The sequence below is a fragment of the Pseudorca crassidens genome, chromosome 16 (assembly GCF_039906515.1).
Source record: "Pseudorca crassidens isolate mPseCra1 chromosome 16, mPseCra1.hap1, whole genome shotgun sequence".
In the NCBI taxonomy this organism is placed as follows: domain Eukaryota; kingdom Metazoa; phylum Chordata; class Mammalia; order Artiodactyla; family Delphinidae; genus Pseudorca; species Pseudorca crassidens.
In genome coordinates this window covers 46,450,290-46,471,152 of record NC_090311.1, presented here as the reverse complement: position 1 = coordinate 46,471,152, position 20,863 = coordinate 46,450,290, and the positions used below count along the sequence as shown (strand labels likewise).

The window sequence follows — 20,863 nt, the reverse complement described above, 5'->3', positions numbered from 1 at the left end:
TGAGATCAATATATTGTTTACTCTTTTAGTGCCATCTTTGTCAGGCTTTGTTGTCACATTTCTGTAAATTTCATAAAATAAGTTCCATCTCTTTCTGTAGTTTGGGAAAATAAAGGGTGTAAAGTGGTTCAAGATCTAAAATGTTTGAGGTCCCTTGATCCTTTGGAAAGGTTCCCCTTACTCACCCTGATCCTTGTCTTATTTGGTGGAGGTCCCAGGTCTCTACAAAGTGATGAGTTTAAACCATGAATGAATACTTACCTCAGCTGAGTTTGAGATATGTTTTAAAAATAAGTCACTATCTGAAGAACAATTTTATCCCCTCCTTCCTCCATCCGTGTCAGCTGAAGTTATCCTCTACATTAAAAATTTGTTTCCCCAATGTTCTTGTCATCTTTCATTTGTCCTTAATGCCCATCATCTTTCCCCCTGTCTGCAGCTGCTACTGCTTAATCTAAAGAAAATACAACCTGTGGAGTTGACATGTTTGCTATTCTGAATATCTCGCATCTGTCTTTATGTTAAAATTTTGCTTCTTCGTGTGATGGTTAGAGTGTAGGCTCTGGAACCAGGCTGCCTGGGTGTGAAGACTGATTCTGCTGTACACCAGCTCTATGACCTTGACAAGGTCTTAGCTTACCCACCTATAAAACAGGACTAATCCTAGGACCCACCTCATTGGTTTGTGGAGAGCATTACATGACTTATTATTCATGAAGTGTTTAGAACAATGCTTGGTCCTTAGAATATCCATGTTTAACACATAAATACACTTGTCTTTTAAAGGCTGAAATTCCAGAGCTTAGATGCCATGCCTCATTTTGTTCGCTCGGCAACTGATTTCTAAATAGAAATGTTCTCCTCCTCACCAGTGCTCACTATTTCCGGTTCAGCTGCCTCCTCTCCCCTTAGATAGTGCTTGGATTCTACCTGCCTACTGAGCTCCCTCCAACACCACACAGCTCTTCTCAGAAGAGCTTGACAAAGTTTGGACCATTGTCCTATCCTTTCTTGTCTTCCTGAAGGTCCTCCAGCCCTATTCACAGTGAATTGAGAAAGTCTGTGACTCTGCTGCATCTTGAAAATGGTGCTGCAATATCATCCCCACGGTTGACATCCATTCCAAAATGATCCCATAGCTTCTGCTGCACTGGGACTGGTACAGAGAATGCATCTAACACAAGGCCACGGAAAGGGCCATGGTAACCACACATACACAGATGGCCACAAATCTATCTCTATCCCGTTAACACTCTTCAAAGCCCCAGATCCTTCTGACTAGCTCCCTTGCAAAGGCTTCTATCATGAACTGAGCTTACTTAAAAGTGGGCTCATGGGCATCCCAGCAAATCTTTACTTTGGTGCTCCAAAATGGAACCCACATTCACCAGCCACTCAGGTAAAAGAAACAAAAAACAAAAAACTTGGAAGTTGCTGTGGACAACTTCCTCTTACCACGCTCATCAAACACTAGCCCAAACCTGTGATTCGCATCTCCTAAATCTCTTTGAACTCACCCTGCCTACAGCTCTTCAACTGCGCTCCTTGGCACCAGTGATGCTCTCTCATCCATTCTTGACCCTGCTCACCACAGAGATCTTTCACAAAGGCCAACCTGATTTGCTGAAAATTCCTCAGGAGCTCCTTGCAGTTTTCAGGGGAAAACAATTCAAGTTCCATCCTCTTGGCTCCCAAACCCTACTTGACCTAACTTCCCACCTACCTACGACAGAGAACATGAAGTTTCTCTCGTCAGGGGCTGGTTTCTCCGTATCTGGTCAGGATCCAGCCTCCTCTTAGTTGGCTCTTCTTTCCCCATTTTTCTTGCATTCTCCGCCTCCCTCTCTCTTTCGGATCGTTCTCACTACAAATAAACGTGCTCTCTCCCCACCTTTGCCTTTGTGTAGTCTCCTCCTGTCCAGCTAAGCCATCATTGCTTTCCTTTTCAGACAAGCTTGCCAGCAGAGCTGTCTAATGTTTGTGTCCAGTGGTTCTTTGTGTGCCCACTACTGCCCCATGCCCGCCTGGCCTCTGCCACCCTCAGTCCCTGGCACTGCTCTCATCACAGCCATCAGCAACCTCCATGTGCCAAATGAAAGCAAACATTTTACCCTCAGCTCACTCCCACTCACTCTCACTTTTAACATGGCTCACCCGCTCCTAGAAACAATCTTTCTTAGTTTTAATGACTCTGAAGAAAACTCCTGGTTCTCACTAATTCTACCTGTCCTCCCAGCCTTTGTGAACACCTACCTCTTTGGAACGTTCTCCTTCCTCAACAATCAGCATGAGTTTGGGGGCCCTCCGCTGGGCTCCCCAAGCCTCCTTTAGGTGATTCATCCCCTTGGCTTGCAATTGTCTGTCCTACCTGCCTCTCACTGCACGATTGGGGTACATGCCTCATCAGTATGCCTAACACACAGTGGGCCATCCAGGTATTTTCTTGAATGAACGCAGCCCCCTGTAAGGGCAAAGAAAAATTCTGTAGCAACATTTTAAAACAGAGTTGACATATCTGAACTCATGCATCAGCAGGACTTACCCAGCCCCCATCTCTACCCCTGGGAACCTACTGTCTCGGGATGTCCGTGCCAGTGTGTAACCTTCAGAAATGGCAATTTCCGGTGGGTCCAATAACATGATTCACTCAGTTAGTCATTGCCTTAAACTTTGAGTTATTCAAGTTTAATCCCATTAAAATAAGACATAGAACTAGGGCCTATGATGAGTTCCTAACAATGAAAAAAATAGGGCTGATGCTTCATTTGCAGTTGGCTCTCCTATGAGTCACGCCCGCTAGACCCACCAGAAAAAATAAGAATTGCCTTGGCCACACGCTTGCGGGCTTCAGGTCTTGCACCCACCGTCAGAAACACTTGATTCGGGTTTTGAAATGGACTTTAGCTGAAACGCTGTGCCCTTTGGAGGGTGCGTTCCCTGTCCCTTCTCACGGCCCTCCCATCTCGGCACGCTTCCTTCCCCGGCCCTCATCCTCTCTCCTTGCACCCGTGGCTGTGGTCCTGATGGCCGGGAAAGGAGCAGCTGTGGTGCCGGAGGTGAGCGCAGGGCGGGGCACATCACCTCCAGCTCATTGCTTCTCTGACCGTGACTGTGACGGAAGCAGCTTGACGTGGGGTCTTGGACTTTCACTCCTGTCCGAAGTGCTCTGTCCCTCCCCCTCTGGCACTTGCTCCTGCACTTGGCCCCGGGCCCACCTTCTCTCCAGCAACTCCTCGTAAAAGATCTGGCAGCTGAAGCCCTCTTGGATGCCATACTGGGCGTGCTCCAGCAGCACCTCCAGCGTGGGGAAGACCCGGCAGCAGGCCACACACCGCAGCCCGTGGTTGGTGGTGACCAGCCAGTCCGGGGTGGCCCACAGATCCTGCAGGCAGCACTCCAGGGGCACCAGCAGCTCCGTGTCGTCCGGCTCTGGGCAGGTGTTGTTCTTGCCATCTTCCAGTTCCCAGAGCAGGTCGGTGTTGGAAGCCATCTCAAAGGAGGAGCCTTTCCGCCTCTGCCTCTTGATGAACTCTGCTTCGTGGATGCGGGGCTGCCGACTGACCGGCTCAAAGCCACAGTCGGTCTCCCAGGCCACGGCCACACTCTGCACGGTCTACACGTGGGTGTAGAAGGCGCACATGCTTTGCCGGGCAGTGTCCTCGCCACCACACGTGCTGTAAGAGCAAGACTGGTACTGGGAGTAGGACTGATACTCGGAGGAGGGCCGGGACGATGGCGAGCTGCTCCAGCCCAGCGTGCCCCGACCCTTGCCCGAGAAGTAGATGTCCTCCTCGTGGGAAACGGCCAGGCCGGGCCGCGGAGACGGCTCCTCTCTCTTAGAGGTCCCTGGGAGGCGGAAGGACATTTTCATCGGTGCTGAGGGATCCGTGCCACAACCCACCTCAGGTCTCTGAAAGGATGCAGGCTCCAGGGGCCCCTGGGCAGGTACTTTCTGCTCCCTGTGCCTGTTTTCCCATAAAGTGGGGATGAAATGCCTTTCTCTTGGGGCGAGGATAAAGATCAAATGTATAAACAGATATATCTTAAAGTTATGGATGTGATGACGGGGATCAAATAATGTATGAATGTAATATCCAAGCACTTGACTAAACCCGAAAAGGCCATCAACTGCTGAATACAGACTGTGGGACACCTACCCACACAGGGCAATCCTCTTTGTTGATAAGAAGGAATAAACTACTGTTACATGCAAAACATGGATGAGTCTCTAATGCATTCTGCTAAATGAAAGAACTCAGGGTAAAAAGGTCACAGAGTATTTGATTCCATTTAGATGACATTCTAGAAAAGGCAAAACTACAGGGAGAGAGAACAGAACAGGGGTTACCGGAAGCTAAGGGCAGCAGGGCAACTGACTGCAAAGGGTCACTAAGAACTTTTAGAGGGTGATGAAAGTATTCTGCATCATGATCTTTGTGGTGGTTAAACAAATGTGTACATGTCAGAATTCTTCAAACTGTACACAAAATCGGTGAGGTTTGTGTATTTAAATCACAGCTCAGTAAAGCCAGTTTAGGAAACCAGACGGGAAGTGCTTTGGCCAGGCCACTCAGCCCAACCTTCCCCTTGGCATTTGTAACATGTCTCGTCTTCCCCCAGGGGCATCTCACCCTTTTCTTGAACATCCATTGGATCTCACCACCATATAAGTGCTAAGTGCTTGCCACATTTTAACTCATTTAATATTAAAAAAAAAAAAAACTAAGAAATTCCATTGTTATGATTTTTGACAAAGTAAGAAACTGAGGCACAGAGCATTGAAATGATTGATGGAGCCAGAGCTGGTGCCGCTCACTCAGCCCCAAGAGCCGGTGTGACCCTTAGGTGCTGCCCATGGTCATTTCAAATTGATGTTCTAGATTAACTTTAATCTATTTATTATAAAGGAATTTTTTACATCACTGCTGAAATCACAGAACTGACATGTCAATTCTGTTTTTTTCAAAGCACATTAAAATATATGACTAACATTTTAGGATTTCATCTTCATACCTTCTGAAATCACCTCATGTGCTCACAACAGCGGCCTCAGTCAGACCCACGTCCATTTTTATGGTCAACAAAGCACTTTGGTGACAGCACCAAGGGGCAATCTGGTGCCCTCCCCTCCCCATCCCCTCCAGGACCACCCTCTCAGGGACACATCAGCCACACCCCTTCTTTCGAGCTACGTGACCAGTGCACTTCCACGCTCTCCTCCATGGACCCTGGGCTGGCCAGGCTGAGGACGGTCCCGTCCGTTGGTGACTGTTCTCCCCTATGGTCCGTGAAGTGACGCTTCATGATGACACCAGTGCCCAGGGACTCAGAGCTCCAGCTGTTGGGTGAGAGTTGGCTCGGGCAGTGCTGAAGCCCTCCGCTGGCCCCAGGCCGAGTGGCCTCTAGGCGTCCGTGGTCACTAGGATCCTGGCTTTATTCTGTGACCTCATCAGTGACACTGGTCTGTTCTGTGACCCATGGCAAGGACAGAGACCCAGCCAGGATGCCAAGAGAGGCTCCCCACCAGGATCTCATTCCCTGTCGGGACCTTTCCTGCTTTGTGTATTGTCAGGGACTCAAACATAAAGCACAGACACACACACATATAAACACATGTACACACAAATAGACACAAACACCTAAACACACACACATAGACACTTACACACATGTGAACACATGTATACTCATACCGACACACACATAATCACTCAGGCACACATACACTCAAACATACATAAACACACATTTAAACATGCAGAAACATACACACACATACAAATTCAGACCATACTCACTTAACCACATACATGCTCACACACGTACTATCATCACCCAACATCAAAGTGGGCCTACCTTGAACTGTGGCAGCAGCACGTGACCTGAAATCTTGCCTCCCCCCCACCACTCCAGAGTCGCCACTGCTGCCTCATTAGGGCTCTTGGAGCTCCGTGGTCTGCGTCCCCAGGCACCTCCTCAAGTCTCCCCTCTCTGTGCTCACCCTCGCTCAGCTCCAGGGACTCAAACATACCAGGGATGCTCCTGCCTCTGGGCTTTGCATTTGCCCTACCTTCTGCCAGGAGTGCCCTCCCCTAGGGCCCGCATGGCTCACTCTGTCACTGCAATCCCTGCTGAAACAGCACCTATCAGAGCCACCTAGCATCCATCACCCTCAGACTCTATAACATATGCATGTATATACGTAACAACTTCCCTGAATTCATCTACTTCTTCCTAAATGTCAGCTCCAGGAGAGAGACGTCATTCATTTCCTCCTCTCTATCCCTAGCATCTGGAATACACTGACACATTAACAAGCATTCTAGAGATAATTGTCAGATTAATGAATAAATAAATGATGAACACGTTGGACAGTATTTGGATGAGCTGACAGGGGCCTGCCTGCCTAGGGGAGCTGCCTTCTTTCTACCCCTCAGATCCCTGTAGCCCCAAGGCAGGCTGGTTCTCACCCCACAACTCGGAGTCCCCTTCTGCTTCTCCACCTGCACAAACCTCACTCCACACACATCACTCTGGCACATATTCCAGCTTGCCATCTCTCTCTGCTCCAGGATGTCTTAGGATGTGAAGACACTTCCTCCAAAATACTTCTCCCCATATCCCCCCAACCTCTGCTCAGTCTCACCAACTCGATTTCTCTGGATCTCAAATTCTCAACAGCTCAAAAGGTGACAGATTGAAAACAATCCCACTATCCTGAAAGCAACACCAACACCACCGGCACAGCCAGCATCTAGGAATATACTCCTCTCCAGAACTAGAAGCCACTATGTAAAGCAAAATACCACAGAGCTTTACTGAGCAATGGAAAGTCACACTTGTACCTACAAAGAGACAATGTTCCCTGGCAGGAAGAGGAAACACTGCAAATGTATTCTTTCTTGCCTAATAAATTAAGAGACTTGCCTTTACACAAGGGGTACTAGCACAAAAATTAAATAGATCAATGGAAGACAAAGATAGTCCAGAAAAAGATCACATGACGTATTTGAATTTTTAAGAGATAAAGTAAATAACAAAAGTCTGGGAGAAAAAAAAATGATGCTGAAAATTTTATTCATTTTAAAAAAAATCAACTTTGGTGTCACCTCATATAAGACAACTAAGACTATTTTTTATGGCTCTGGGGTTGTTTTTTAATTTAAAATGTTTAGAAAGAAAATATAAGTTAACATTTGTAATTATAGGGTGGCTTTTCTAAACTTAAATGTATCAATCACAAGCACTGAGAATCTCTGTCATCTTTTTTATTATTTTTTTAATTTTTGTATTTTATTTATTTTTTTATACAGCAGGTTCTTATTAGTCATCAATTTTATACACATCAGTGTATACATGTCAATGTTTTTTAATTTCATTGCTAAAAAAAAAACTCACTGTTTACATTTGCATTTCTCTGCTTTTCAGTAAAACTGAAATGAACAGTTCAGTAAAGGAAATGAACAGGCAATTCCCAGGAGAACAAGGGCAGATGGCTGATAAGCATATGAGAAGATGTTCAGCCTAACTCTAGGAAGGAAACTACAAATTAAAAACACATGCTATATAGTACATTGTTTTCACCCACAAGGCAAGCAAGAATTTAAAAGATTGACAGTTGCTAAGTGCTGGTGAGAACAAAAGGAAATGAACACATTTACACTGTACTGGTAAGTGCATGACTTGCCTCTCTCAAAGGAAATTTGGTAGCACCCATTACAATTCAAAGTGGGCTCTTTTAGGGCATCCCTGGTGGCGTAGTGGTTAAGAATCCACCTGCCAGTGCAAGCGACACGGGTTCGAGCCTTGATCTGGTAAGATGTCACATGCCGCGGAGCAACTAAGCTCATGCCCCACTACTACTGAGCGTGCACTCTAGAGCCCGTGAGCCACAACTACTGAGCCTGTGTGCCTAGAGCCTGTGCTCCACAACAAGAAAAGCCAATGCAATGAGAAGCCCGTGCACCAACGAACAGTAGCCCCTGCTTTCTGCAACTAGAGAAAGCCTGCGGCGCAGCAATGAAGACCCAATTCAGCCCAATAAAAATGATAATAAATAAATATTTTTTTTAAAAAAGTGGGCTCTTTCAACTCAGCAATTTACTTAACACCTCCTTCCTGGGAAACGTTCACATTTTGTGTATGTGGGTGAAATAGCACATCGAGAAATATTTATTACAGTATTATCCATACTAGAAAATAAAAGGAAACTTTTCAAAGAGCCATCCAAATAAAGAAGTAGTTAAATAAATTACAGCATAACCAAACTGTGGAAGACTATACTGCAATAAAGAGATCTACATGTACTAATAAGTAAATCCATGTTAAGTGAAAAAAACAAGATGTAAGAGAATTCCACTTATATAAAAACTAAATATGTATCCCCTCCCCCAAAAGCCCTAAACCAAGTCTATACTGTCTATGAATGCAAAGGCACAGAGGAGATAATCACACCTCACTGGGAACAGTGGTGACCTCAGGGAAAGGTAAAAAAATTAGGAGGGGCTATGGGAGATGGTAGGTATTTTCCAAAAATGACCACACCAGTGCTCCCATCCCATGTGCTCTTCTTACAGTGTGAAGTTGACAGTCCTCCATCGAGAGACAGGGTCCCTCTTCCTGAACCAGAATGGACTTTTTAACTACCTCCCCCAACAGAATGTAGAGGAGTGAGGCTTGGAGACTTTCAATGCTAGGTCATAAAAGACAATATGACTCCCTCTGGGTTCCTTCTCTGTCTGTCTCTCTCTCTCTCTCCACTCTCCTTTGGACTCAGCCACCACATTGTAAGGAAGCCCAGGCCACATAGAGGTGTTCCAGCCAACAGTTCCGGCAAAGGTCCTAGCCAGCCATCAGACATGTGAATGAACCAGCCTTCAGATGATTCCAACTTCCAGCCTTTGAATCTTCCAGCTGGGGCCCCAGGCATCTCAGGGCAGAGGTAAGCCACCACCTCTGAATTCAGCCATCTCCTGCCTGAATTCCTGACTCTCAGAAACTGTGAGCATAGATTCACACACTAATTTGGGGGCAATCTGTTACTCAGTCATAGTAATTCAGCAGACTTTGATTTTCAATGCAATGTTTAAGTGTGTTCTAGTGAGACAGCTCACCGACCAGTGTCTGGACTGCAGTGCACCATCCTGGCCCAGCTGAGCGCTGGCCCCCAGCACTACCTGGGAGGAAGGCTCCCACCACCCACTGTCCATTTACCCACTTGTTCAACCCCAGTATGCAGGTATAACAGCTTCAAAGTTGTTAGCCCTTGGGAAACTACTTTACCAACTAGAGTACAGTGTTTACACACAGTTCCTTTTGCCTTTAGCCTTATAGTTTCTAGTTGAAAACACCATTTTCCAAAGTTACTTGGGTCAGTTCCTTTTTGCCCCAGAATGTGCATATGTTCCTTCTAACCCTCTCAACAATCCCACCAGGGAGACACAATTAACCACATATTCAGAGGGAGGTAGAGACGCCAAGGGGTTAGATGAAGTACAGGCAGGAGATAGGAGGGTGGGGTGCTGACCCCTCATCCCAGAGGCAGGGCTGCTCTGTCAGACTGTCCGATGCTGTCCCCCTCTGGCTGCTGCGCAGGGGCGGCTTAGAGCAAAGCCCCACCGAAGTGTGCCACTGTCCTTCACTTTTATGTGGGCTCTGGGCTGCTTCCAGCCACAAGAAGGTCCTCTGTCCCAGCCCTGCTTCCTGCTCCAAGCAGATGTTTAGCCAAGGCCGCCCATACAGGGTTTCTGCCCTCCCTGGGGAAGAGCAGGGGTGGGGGTGTTATGGCCCAGACCCACCCAGCCCCCTACGTCCCAGCCCCCTCAGTTTTCCAGCTGGGTCTCCAGCCTCGCCAAGAACTTCATGCTCCACTGCTGAAGCCGGCAGGGTTGGTGTGCAAAACCCCAAAAGGACCAACGCAGCACTTTCTCGGAGCTCTGACTCCTGGCCAACTCATCTCACACATCACATGTGAGTCTTAAACCTCATCGAGAAGGCCTGGAGGATTTTCCAGTCTCCACTTTTCTTCCAAAACCTCCTCTTCTCAGCACCCCCCCCCCCACTTATTTTTTTCTTAGCTGAGAAGAAGCTAACAGGAAATGAACCAGCCACAGCCCCAGCAGGAAGCAGAGATGCCACCTCTTGCTTCCCTTCACTTCTAACTCCAGAGATGGGCTTGTGCCACAATCCAGGCTACAGGGAGAATCAGATCATTCATCCCAGAGCCGATGCGCCTCCAGAAATAGCCTGTCCACTTGGCCAAGGAGCCTGATGTTACCTGGGGTGGTGCACCGGTCGCAGCATTTCTGTGGCTGAGCCACTGTGTAAAGTGTTTAAAGTGGGCAACACTCCTCTCTTCACGCTAGAAAATAGGGCCCCCTGAGGGGACATCAGCCACCTTGTCGCTGCCTCTCTCGAAAAACTCCTATTATCAGACTTAACACTGAGGGAGGTGGGGAAGTGGTGAGTTGCCTTAGATGCTGCGGGCCAGGTATAGGGCGACCTCCAGCCTGGGAGTCCATCCCAGTGAAAGCCTATTCCCAGGAATTATTGACAGCCTCAGCCTGTGCTAACTCTGCAGAGAGAGTGCCAGAAGATAAGTTGAGGATCAGAGTAGGGAAGTATCATCTTTCGAGTTCATTTTCTGTTGCTTCTTGTCACTATTTAAAAAGAAGTGAGTCAGTGGACCGCATAAGGGAAAACCCAGCCACAGAGAAATATAATACGAAGAGTTCTCCCTCAGTCTCCCCAAGCAAACAGGGAAGGGAGTTTTGCTTTTGTTTTCCTTCAGACTTAATAACAGGCTGCTGCTTCTCTGTGGGTTGTTTGGAACTGTCTCAGGGTTTTGACCTTAACCTCAGGACGCCCACACAAACAGCCTAGGACTTCTCTGTCATCAGGGAGCAGGGTGAGGGACACCTGTGCAGGGCCCTCAGGCATGTCCTTGGCTGTGCTCCAGGCCCCAGAGCCCCAACCTGGCCCAGAGCCCCTCCACCCCAGCTCTGGCTCCATGGAACTGCAAAGGGTCAACGAGATTTTTGGATTCAGAAGTGTCTTTTCCCAACTTGTGTTTCCTTGGAAAGGTGACCTCAGCTGGGAGGAAGGACAGCCCAGCTGAAGGCCATGCATGTGACCCAGGAGCTCTACGATCGCAGCTGCTGGTCTCTCCCCCTTGAATGTTCTTAGAGAGCCACGTGGAGAGCTCTGGGGAAAGGGCTGAGACTTCCTTCTCTCTATGTCCAAAATGTGCTGGCCATAGGTCACCCTGGACCCAGCTCTGAGGACATCAGCTGCTACCTCGTACTGAGTGAACCTTCTGGAAGCATGGCTCCCACATGGAAGGGGAGATCCCAGGACCCTAAAGACCAACAGTGAGTTAGCACAGTTTCTAAACGTGCTGGGCTTACCCCCATGCAGCCTTCAGCCAACATCCAAGGTATTTGCACATCTGCTGAAAAGCAGCTCACGGATCACCAGAGCAGAACTAGGATGATTTATTTTTATCCCCATAATCAGAATGGCTATTGCAGACTCTTGTCTTAAGACTGGCTTTTCCTATCCCAGTCCTTCAGAGAAAGTGGCTCTTTTGTAAGATGATGCAGTTGCTTATTGGATGGTAGAGGTGTCCCAGGGGAAACCAGCCACTGTCTCTCCCCAACCTACCACCCAAAGCCTTGCAGCTGATCCCATGCCTTCTTCCAGGAATGCAGTGGCGGTAAGGTGGGGGATTTCTGGGAAGGCTGGATCAGGCTGCGTGAAATTACCACAGGAAAGTTCCCAAGAAGGGAACCCAAGGCCAAGACTTAGGGGCCGGCACATGAGGCAGCCCATTGAGCCACACCCGTTGCTGCTGGCTGACCCCCGCAGTGCGGTGAGACTGGTTCCAGCTCCCCCTCCACAGTGGGGTTTGTGTCTGTGTGTTTTCAGCGTACAAACCCTGCCTTCCTTGATTAAAATTGATTCCTAAGTATTTTATTCTTTTGGATGCTGTGTAAATGGATCTGTTTTCTTAATGTCTTTTTCAGATTGTTCATTACTGTTGTACAGAAATATGACTTTTTAAAATTCAATTTTGTTGAATTTGCGTATTAATTCAAACAGGTTTTTTTTCGGGGGGGTGTGGATTCTTTAGGGTTTTTGATACGTAAGATCATGTCATCTGCAAATAGAGCTAGTTTTACTTCTTCTTTTTCAATTTGGACACATTTTATTGCTTTTCCTTGCCTAATTGCTCTGGCAAGAACTTGAGTATTCTGTTGAATTGAAAGCTGGCATCCTTGTCTTATTCCTTATCTTCAGGGAAAGCGTTCAGCCTTTTACCGTTGAGAACATCGCTGGCTTTTGTATAGGGCCTTTTTCATGTTGTGGAAGTTCCCTTCTAATCCTAGTTTACTGAGTGCTTTTATCATGAAAGGATGTTGATTTTTGTGGATTGCTTTTTCTGCATCAATTGACATGATTATGTCCCTTCATTCTATTTATGTGATGCATTACACTGCTTGATTTTTCAAATGTTGAACCAACCTTGCCTTCCCAGGTTAAACCCCATTTGGCTTTGCTGCGGTAGACAGGCTGCTTCATGTGATCAGCATGTCCAGGTGGGTGAAGTGGAGGATCTCAGGGTCAAGGAGGCAGGACTGGGCTCTAGCACGCCCACAAGTGCACAGGGAATGGGCAGAAAGCAGCGAGATCAGTGCGCTTCCTACCTGTCACCTGAACCAGCCAGCATCCTTGGCGCTATGAGCACCAATCCTGGGGAGGAAAGAGAAGCCCCGCCAGTGTTGGTGAGAAGGAGGTCAGCGCTGATTCACTTCACAAGGGGACAGACAGCTTTCCTCAGATGCCATCCCAAGTCCACTCTGGCTGTCAGAAATTCAACAAATATCATAAAGATCGGAGGGGAGCATACATGAATTTTTTATTGTTTGCAAGAGAAGACTAAAAGGATCTGCATATTATTTAAATTTTGAGTTATAGTTTTTTTTTGTTTTTTTTGTGTGTGTGTTTTTTGTGGTATGCGGGCCTCTCACTGCTGTGGCCTCTCCCGTTGAGGAGCACAGGCTCCGGACGCGCAGGCTCAGCGGCCATGGCTCACGGGCCCAGCCGCTCCACGGCATGTGGGATCTTCTCGGACTGGGGCACGAACCCGTGTCCCCTGCATCGGCAGGCGGACTCTCAACCACTGCGCCACCAGAGAAGCCCTGAGTTATAGTTTTAAATGATTCTCTAAAACTTGAAGATAACCCAGCAAATATATTATTACTTTGTTAGCTACAACACATAATAGACTATTGACATAGCACAAATTCACAGGCAGTGGTGCATGACAGTGAAATAGCATTGTAGAGACCCCAAAATAATGTTTCATATTATTTACCTGCCTTTGTGAAAGAAGTATGACTAGCTCGTATTTGGACCACAATGTATACATAAATTCAAGTCGGCTTTTTGGAAAATGACGGGCCACGAACACTAGTAATGTGAGAAGCAGTCACACTGTAGGATCCACCACCCAACGCACAACAAATTAAATTGATCACAATAAACCCAAACAAAGCTAATTAAAAGGCAAGAATGGCAGCAACTGAAAACGAATCTCTCAAGACATCAGTGATGAGGTTCTGGAAACAAAGCCTGCTTCTCCCACATTGCTGGGTTTCTCTCTGTACCAGACGTATGCAGGAGGAGCTTGGCAGCCCTGCACGAGAGCCAAACGTCTTAGCAGGACCCCAGACCTCAGTCCTTGCACAGCTTAATGTTGGACTATTTTAATATATAAATGCCAAACCTTTGGAACCTTAAATAATTCAGATTGCCAGTTTGTTGCCCACAGCCAAATGTAAAAACTGAAGTCAGCATAACCAGACATTATTCCTCCAGAAAGATGGAAAAGTGACTTGCATTTTTAATGAGTTCCCAGCCAAGAGGGGCATCCAGTGGTGTGCTGGGGCCACCTAGGACTGGCTAAGGAAAGCCAATTAATAAATCTTTCAAAAATTTTTGCAAGCCAATTGTGAAACATAGCCATTATCGCAATTAAAATTTTATAAATTTCCAATTAAATAGATTATATTATACACAAAAGTAATAAATATTCAGAACTCATCAATTCCTAACTATTTTACTACATTTCATGACACACTGGCAGCTTGTAAGAGGGCTTGGAGGGTGGATTTACACCATGGTAATTGGCAAAGGCTACAGTCAAGGCCTTTCCTACCACCCCTACCCCCACCCCGGACCCCACCACCACCCCAGGGAGGGAGCAGGTTGTTAAACATTTACCGTTGCACCACTGGAGGCTCCTACATTCAGTTAGTGGAGCCCACAGTTCTGGCTGGGAAAACAAGCCCTTTAGGCAAATTTCCCCCAGTAATTCTAACTTTCTGGGAGTTTCCACAATAGAGGCTGTTTCTTAATCCTTCAGGGAAGTGCTCAGACCCTCCCACCTGCATGTGGGTCACAGTGTAGGAAAAGCACTTACTCCCACCATCATTTTATGATTCTCACAGCAACCTAGACATGTGGGCAAAGGAGTATCCTTTCCCTATCAACATGAAGAAACAGCCGTGGAGCAGTGGGTGCAGTTTCCTGGGGTCATACAGCCTGTGGGAGGGGAATTCAGCTTCCTTAGCTAGATTAGCTAGATCAGATGGACACATTTTAGCTTTAAAAAAAGAATTAAATAAACACAAGGTCCAGAACTGGTATACTGGTTAGAAATATTAATTGAAACTAATGTTCTGCCAATACATAGCAACAACTTTAAAACTGTGATACCCTCAGTCTCAGCAATCTCGCTTCTAGAAATTTATCTTTGAGGAAGTTAACAATATGCCAAGATTTCTCTGGCCTATTTTCAATACGGTGTTATTTATACGCACAAACTCAGAAGCAACCAGTGTCTCAAGCAAGGAGGTTCAATGGATTGGGTTACATCAGCCTCACCTGGAAATTTGTTGGAAATGCAGATTCTTGGGTTCCACCCCAGTGCCTCCAGCCATCTGGGTTCAAATAAGCCCTCTGTGTGATTGATTCAGATGCCTGCTAGAGTTTGAGAATAAAATATGGGACAACCAAAAAAGCGATGCAATGCAGTTCATGAAGAGCTCAGGAAAATATGTTCCCAATATAGGAAGTACAACCATATACAATTGACCCTTGAACCATCGGGGCGGGGGGGGGGTTGGGGGCACCCATGCTCCACAAGTTAAAAATAGGTCAGCCCTCCATATCGGAGGTTCCTCATCCACGGATTCAACCTACTGCAGTACTTCCTATTGGAAAAAATCCACGTATAAGTGGACTTGCATAATGCAAACCCGTGTTGTTCAAGGGTCCAATGTACCATACGATCCCAGTTATGGAAACCTAGTATATGTATATATATGCACGCTTGCATATGTAAAGTCTGGAATGATACATACCAAAAAGTGAGCAACATTTATCTTTGGAAAGGGGTTCTCCCATCCTTTTGCTTACCCTTATTTTCTAATTTTTGTACAATAAACATGTAAGAAAATAAGCAATAAATTACTTCTAGTTTTATTTAAATATTAATGATTTTTTTAAAAATACTAAATTAAAAAATATTTATATAGATATATAATATATATATATGTATATATACACACACATATGCTCACAAGTAAGATCTTGCAAAACCCCACACTTCCTGCCCATCCATCCCCAGGATGCTCCATACCAGGTCCCGTGGGCACGTCTCTCACTCCAGGACCTCGGGACAGGTGTCAGAAGGCAGCGGCGTTTGGCTCACTGGGCGCAGGAAATGCGGCTGGGGCAAAGGGCCGAAACCTGGCCCTATCTACACAAGGATAAAATAAACTGGCTACAGAGAAGCCCGTGGGAAAGACATGACATTTGTTTGCAAGGAAACATAAACAAGGACGAACGAAAACAGAAAAGTGGCTCAGCGAGAGACTGATCAAAGCCAGCTGGGCAAGCAGGCCCCGACTTCAGGGAAGAGGGCAGCTGTAGGCGGGCTGGGGGCTGGCGGGGCGGGGTCGGGCCTGGGGGCAGGGCCGGGCAGCCTCTCTAGCCACGCATCGCCTGAGGGGGCGAGAGAGGGGAATATGCGTATGACTGGGCTTCAGGCATTTTGAGACCTGAATTAGCTGTTCCAGTCACTTGGATGGGAGGAAAGATCACCCAGATTCTGTCTTCTCATCCCCAAGTTCATAAACAGAAAAGAATCAGCATCTATCTACCACCAACCATGTGCCCGGCACAGAGCAAGGCATTTCATCATGTCTCTTAATCCTTATGATGGTCCCGGAGAACCCCCAGGCCCTTCCACTCCTGCCAATTTGCCTAACTTGCCCAAGGTCAAGTAGCTGCTGAGCTGTGAACCAGGTGTCCAAACTAGGACCTGTGCACGTCGGCACAGCACAGGCTTGCCCTATCACAGAAAGCCGGGTTGTCATTGGCGACCACCAGAGTCCTGCCAGTGCCTTCCCCATCTCCCTTCCCACCCGCTCTGGACACCTGCCCCTGCCCACAGTTCCTCCACCCACCTGCCATCCACCAGTCCTGAGCAACTGAGCCCCTTAAAGAGCTAGTGTGACCCTCAGCCTTGGCATCATTTCCATCTTGCAAAGGCTAAGGCAGCTTTACAATGTTTATTTTCAGTTGTGCCAGGCAAATGCTAAGACATGTTGTAAATTATCATTAATTTGAAGAGATGTTTCCCTTGGAGAGACAAAATGCCTAGCGGATTTCGTGAACAATAGCTGAAGCTTAGAAGTTACACTACACTTAAGTTTCCTCTTGTCCTTGGCCTAAATCTGACCTTTTGTTCCTCCCACTCACTGCTTTCAGAGCTCAGATATAGGATCCCCACTCAGAATGGGGGAGGAGGTGGAGGGGCTCCCTCAGGACCAGGTGATGTCTAAGAGCATGACCGCCCCCAGCTGCAGGGCTCAGGTGTCAGTCAGCTCCTGTCACCACCCTGGGCTTGTGCCCGTTCCTCGTCCCCCTGCTCACCCCTCTTTCCTCATCTGGGTGAGTCATTGCCATCCTCATTTAAGAAGTTGATGAAAGGAGATGATTTTAGCCTGCTTGAGGCCAAGTCATGCCCATCTTGGCTGGCACTCATTTTTCTTTATCCGTACATCAAGGGTTTTACATGGCTCAACTTCTGATAAAGCTTCTTTAGATATTATTTCCTCTGAAAAGCTTTCATTTGCTTGGAAAAACTCTCTTTCTTTGAGGGCAAACTCCCTTCCCACCATTCTCCTCATCTGCCCACCTCCCTCTCTGGGGAAGTGGAGTCCACCCCTCTGCCTGGAATTTCTTGGGGACCAGGGGAGGCACCCGCAATTCAGGTGCATGAGACCCTCCACATGGTCCTCTACAACACTGATGGTTCTTTTAGGGATGAACCATTAATAAACGCACGGCCACCACGACAAGGTGAGAAGGTCTGGGTTCTGTGCCTTCCATCACTTCAGAGATTCCTGTACTGAAGGCCTGTTCCATATGAGTCCATCCAACTGATGGAAATAACAGCCCTCATCTCTACGCTAGCTACTCCTCCCAAACCGGAGAAGAGACATCAGTGTAGCCCTGCCCCTCCTCCTGCTTATTCTACCTCTCCTGACACCCACAGGTCGCCCTCAGCCTAACTCAGCCCATACCCGCAGCTGTCCTCACAGCATCCCCACCCTCTGCCTCACCAGCCTCACCAGGCACTGGGCTGTCCTGTCCCCTACTCTTATTTTTACCATGTTGCTGCCCTTGCTGCCAAAGTGGTTTCACAGTTCATTCTGTCTGCTCCCCTACCCGAGGACTCTCTTGGCCAAGACCACTGGAGGCCACCCTCTCAGGCTGGCAGAAACAGCATTTATTTCTCTTACTCTCTCCCGGGGCAGTCTGGCATTGGAGCCAAGTCTGAGGTGCAAACGAGGGCAAAGAGGTCAGAGAGGGATGTGCTTCCATTGCGATATCTGGGTCCAGCAGCCTTGGAGACCAGGCTCCCCAAAATACTAAGGGATGATACCATTATACACAGTACTGCCGCTCAGATCATCTCACACTGGCCATGCCACACGTACGCTACATTTTTAGGAATAAAAATTGTATCTGCCCTAGAGAAATTCTCATGTCTGTGCCAAAAGAGTATACACAAGAATTTTCATTCTTCCTCTTCCCCTCCTCCTCCTCCTCCTCCAAATTCTTCCTCTCTTTCTCCTTTTTCTTTTCCCCTAAATGCTTGTAATTGCTTTGACGTTTTCCATCCCACCTTTTTTTCTTTTTTTGCGGTACGCGGACCTCTCACTGTTGTGGCCTCTCCCGTTGCGGAGCACAGGCTCTGGATGCGCAGGCCCAGCAGCCATGGCTCACGGGCCTAGCTGCTCCACGGCATGTGGGATCTTCCCGGACCGGGGCACGAACCTGTGTCCCCTGCATTGGCAGGCGGACTCTCAACAACTGCACCACCAGGGAAGCCCCCCACCATTTTTTTTATTCTAGGAGGTCTTCCTGAATTTACGTTACACAAATTCAGTACTATATTTTTCTATCATTGCTGAGAATTAATCAATATTCTATTGATATATTATGTCCCTGAACAATATAATGCTTTCATATCTGTCTCCCATACAACCTCCCATATTGAGATCATGTGGGATTTCAATGTACAGGAATGGCAATGTATAGTAATTTTTAAAATAATCCCTACTTATTTAAATTTAAATATCAATTTTACCGGTTTCTTTACTCACTGCTACTTCTTTTATCTCACACATTCCTCTTAAATTCATTTTTCATTTTGCTGAAGTTCATCTTCCAGTCATTTTTTTCAGAAAGAATTTTGGGGTAGTAAATTTTCTGAGTTTTTGAGGTTTTTTTTCCTTTCACTTGAATGATAGTTTGTTTGGGAAGAGAATACTATGGTGCATAATCATATCCCCTGAGAATTTTGAAAATATTGCTTCTTTATCTTCTTTCATTCAGTTCTGCCAATGAGAAGTCTAATTTTGGTCAAACTCCCATTTTTTTATAGGTCATTTGCTTTTCTTTGTTCTTGGTACTCTCAAATTTTACTTTGATTTTGCTGTATATAGTGGGGTTTGCATTTGTCTCGCTGCATTCTTCCTTTTAAGCTGTGTTCTAGTATCTTTCTGCAACTTTGGTCAGTTTTATTCTCTCTCTTTTGATATGTTCCTGTTTTTGTTCTGTTTGCTCTTCCCTTCCAGAACACCTCGTAAATGAGTAGGACTTCTGGATCTTTCCTTCATGACTCTGAACTTCTAGTTCACCTATGCGCTTACCGTCTTTCTGCAACTACTTTCATAAAAGAGAAAACAGACTTCACAAATCCAGACAACCGAATGGGACACTGTATCAGAGACTTCCTGACCCGCCTCCCACGCAGCCTAAGCCTGGGCACGGTGATTGTCTTGCCCTTTCTTAGCTTTGCCGTGGTCTTTTCTACTCCTGGGTATTGGCACACCAGGTTCCAGAATGCTCTGCCCTCCTCCCTGACTCATAAACTCCTCACGTCCAGGCCTGAATGACTTCGCCGCAGTCTGCATACACAGCCTGGGAGACTTCTTTGTCATCCAATGATAATGTCCACGTGAAAAATCATATTCTTTGAAGGATGCTTAATTTATCTGACAAGTCTGGGATTATGACAAATGACTCGGAAGAGAAAGAATCAGTCAGTGGGAGGAGCCCCGAGCGCAGCCTGGCCCTGGCCCTTCTAGGCTTCATGTCACAGGCACCACCCGCTCTGCCTGCATCTTCAGCTCAGCTCAGCTTCCCTCTGTCTAAGCAACCCCTCTGCACACTCCATCTCACCGTAAAAGAGCCTTATGGCTCCTCCAGGCCGATTCTCCCCTGCTTTTTTCATGGATCTCAGAGCACATTCTAGAACAATCTCCGACATGTGTGTTTTTAACCCCAGTTCACAAGCTTGAACTCCTGTAGGAACGTGGGGTTCGCTCTCTCTCCAAGTGCAGCTCATCCTTTGGCTCCCTAAGAGCTGATTCAAGAGACCTGAGACCAGCTGCAGACCCTTCCCAAGGCTAGCACTCCCCGGGTCTTCCACATCCTCATAAATGGTACCAAACCCTAGCACTGAGGCTGAGTCACTCTTTCCCTCACCCCCGAATCTATGTCAGCAAGCCCTGGCATCTCCACCTCTAAACCCCCTCCCAAACCCATCCATCCTCTGCATCTTTGCTGCTGGCACTCCAACCCCAGCCATGCTCACCTCTTGCTTGGACTGGGGCAAGGACCAATCTGGACTCTAGGGCCTGCAGAGTGATATTGACATGTCATGACTCATTCAAAAATCAGAATAACTGATACTTTCATCTCCATCTGCCTAAGTTGTTTGTCTGCCTCTCAGCTACTTCCAAACCTGGAAGATAAAAAGCGCTGTTATCCACCTACTTATTCAAACCCCCATATATTCTATGATAGAATATATTAGAATTCCACAATATGTATACTTTTAACACAAGTGGAAGAGTATATACACATATTTATTTAATTTTTATGTGTTGATTTATAGATTACATGTCAAATATATTTTTAACTTAACGACATAGAGATTGATACATATGTCTAATTTGTTGATCTTGCCAGATAACCCGATCCCATCTTACCTTCTCCTCCAGGTACTGAGCCCTGGAGGCAGCAAACCACAGCCATGCCTTTAGATCCTGGCTGGCTGCTGCCATCTGCAGCTCACTCCCCCTGTGTAGGGCTAACTCCTCCTCCTGGTATTTGAGTACCATCTGTCCCTTCCCCTTTGGGCAGGATGTTCTGCCCGCTGAGATGGGCTGTCTGGGATCTGCATGTGTTCTGGGGGCCCCTGGGCTGGGAAGGCTTCTGC

General features: G+C 46.9%; 1 protein-coding gene across 1 annotated transcript; it reads right to left on the bottom strand.

The window, feature by feature from the left end:
• Positions 1-3,088: 3,088 nt before the first annotated feature.
• FAM170B (family with sequence similarity 170 member B) lies at positions 3,089-5,356 on the bottom strand. The gene is given in 2 exon segments (XM_067708906.1): positions 3,089-3,846; positions 5,193-5,356. Coding segments are annotated over 2 exon segments (870 nt in total). The 5' UTR covers positions 5,305-5,356.
• Between the last annotated feature and the right edge of the window lie 15,507 nt (positions 5,357-20,863).